Source organism: Hippoglossus stenolepis, chromosome 3 (genome assembly GCF_022539355.2).
Source record: "Hippoglossus stenolepis isolate QCI-W04-F060 chromosome 3, HSTE1.2, whole genome shotgun sequence".
Lineage (NCBI taxonomy): Eukaryota > Metazoa > Chordata > Actinopteri > Pleuronectiformes > Pleuronectidae > Hippoglossus > Hippoglossus stenolepis.
In genome coordinates this window covers 1,663,526-1,666,025 of record NC_061485.1, presented here as the reverse complement: position 1 = coordinate 1,666,025, position 2,500 = coordinate 1,663,526, and the positions used below count along the sequence as shown (strand labels likewise).

The 2,500-nt window shown below is 42.7% G+C and overlaps 1 protein-coding gene across 1 annotated transcript in view; it reads right to left on the bottom strand.

Moving 5' to 3' along the window:
• The window catches only part of mmp24 (matrix metallopeptidase 24), a 24,210-nt gene that overhangs the window by 2,432 nt on the left and 19,278 nt on the right, over positions 1 to 2,500 (bottom strand). Inside the window, 1 exon segment of the mRNA XM_047338574.1 lies at positions 1 to 1,762. This exon segment is cut by the window's left edge and continues 2,432 nt beyond it. Within this exon segment, the coding sequence (XP_047194530.1) occupies positions 1,398 to 1,762 (365 nt within the window). The 3' untranslated portion in view covers positions 1 to 1,397.

Below are 2,500 nucleotides of genomic sequence, written 5' to 3'. Positions count from 1 at the left end.
CATTAGAATACTTCAAATAAATAAAAACAGAAAAACAGAAACTGAAATGTGATAAAAAACGTGTATAACAATTTAAAAAGTTCCTGTGAGCTTTAAGACACATTTATCAAACAACTTCCTGCTACTTACAACAAGGTAACGTAGAGCAAAGTTAAAGAGCAGCTCCCGAGTGACCACATCCCATAAAGCTCCAGCAGAACGAGCCAATCAGACGAGAGGATTTACACTTCATCTGCTGAGCTGTTTGTTAAAAAAGAAATAAACTGTTCACTCAGTGATATGTTATTCTCCAAAAACAAGTGTACTCGTAATTATTCAAACGCTTCTTTTTACTTGAGTTAAATCCTCGATATCTCAAATAGCAGTAAACATGTAAAATTAACAATCGAATATATTTAGAATGTATAAATAGGAATTAAATAAGAAATTGGTTGAAATAGAAACTAAATTCTAAAAAAGTGTGGTGCAACATTCTATTACATATATGAATAAAATGCAAACAGTGGGATAAAACTACCACTTTTCTATCAGCCGACGTAGTTTTCATCATCAATTACGATATTTTGTACAATTAATGAAAACATGTTTAAGAAAGGTCCTGTTTTAAGAAAAATCGCTTGTTGTCATGTTAGTTTTTTCATTACTTTACGTCGAGCGGCTCGATTAATACGGGCCCCGGATGCGTGGATGTTAAATATGAGCAGACGTGTTCGAGATAAGGCCGCTGAGCTAATCTATCACTATACGCTGATGACTCACTACTCTACACACAGCATCGCGCCACACCGTGTAGATCTACACAGATTTTAAAAAGTTGAGGGAGGATTAAAGTCGAGTTTGAGTTGATGGTGATGGGAATGCTTTTGTTGTGTCTGGTGCTAAAAGAGAGGAAAATGTCCTCTGACAGTTTCCATACAACGGAGAAATCCTTGGTTTTCTTTGTTATGGCCTTTCTACCTACATTTATCTTCAAGTGTGATGTTTTTATTCATTTCTTTTTTTTAAATTAAATCTCATCTTACTAGCTGAAGAAGTTCACACGATACAAGCTGTCGTCGTCTGGCCTCCTCCTCGCTCTTTCCACTGAGAAGGAGAGCTGTGTGTCGTAGGTCCCAGACGAGGAGTCCAAGTTCAGTGTCGCATCATCAGGTCAAGACTGAAAAATCGTGTCCTCGGGAAGATCCTCCTCCAGTATCTGTGGACGAGTTCTCAGTTTGTTTGAAAAAGACAAAGTCACGAATCTTCCGGTCGTGAGTTTCAAGCCAGTTACCGTCTTTTAGCATCGACTGTCCACTTTCCTCTGCTAGTGTTTTTAGCCATTAGCCAACATTAGCTCGCCAACAGCATCACAACCACTTCACCTGTGAACTTTGACCTCCTCGGGGGAAGGTTGCCTGTCATACCCACTCCTGAACGGGGTATTTGTAGTAGTGCTGTGCCAGGGTGTTCTGCTGCACTCCTTTGTTTTTGAACTGGAAAATCGTGTACACCAGCACCAGGATGCACAGCGACAGGATGCAGGGGATCACCACGGCGATGGCGTTGACCGTCGTCGGGACGTCATTGATGGTCACCATGATGTCCACGTCGTCGAGGGGCAGCTGGCGGTCACCGCGGTTACCGCTGCCGCCGGAGCGCTCCATGTCGGACTGGTCGCAGCCCATCCAGTCGCGTAAGATAGATTTTGGATATCCAGGTTCTACCGTCAGCTTCTGGTTGTCGAACTTCCAGTACTCCTTCCCCTTGTAGAAGTATGTGTAGTCTGAGGAGGGCAAAGAGGAAGAAAGAGGATTCATATTTGATACATTCGGGTGAATCATATTGTGATGTTCCATCTAATCTGTCACGATACGCTGATGACTCTCTACTCTACATACAGCATCGGTCCACACTGATCTACAGTTTTATCTGGTTGAGGAAGGATTCAAGTCGACAAAGGTTTGATTTAATGGGAATGTGTATTTGTGCTCTGACAGTTTCATACTTCCCTGGTTTTCTTTGTTTGTTGCACTGCCCGGATGCTTGAGGTTAAATATCTCAAATATCACAGGAAAACAACACTTTTCTAAGGAAACATTCAGTGACTGTGCTTTTCTTCACATGTTCTGCTCAAGTGAAAAACGTCTTCAGTGTCCTCAGCTCCCCGCGGTGCAGAATCTCATTAGAGGCAATAACATTTCTATTGTGACTCAGTGTTTCTCTGCAGCTTCAGAGTTTTGGTCCCAGTAGTTTTTTTTATTGAAGGGCAATATTGTGGGACGCCTGAGAGACGGAGCTGAGGGACAAACGGGACAGTGTGTGTGAGACAGAGATACAGAAGGAGGGAGGAGGAGGAGAGAGAAAGGAGAATACCTTAGTGAATAACAGAGAGAGACAGACAGACAGACAGAGAGAGAGGGAGAGAGAGAGAGAGAGAGAGAGAGAGAGAGAGAGAGAGAGAGAGAGAGAGAGAGAGAGAGAGAGAGAGAGAGAGAGAGAGAGACAGACAGACAGACAGAGA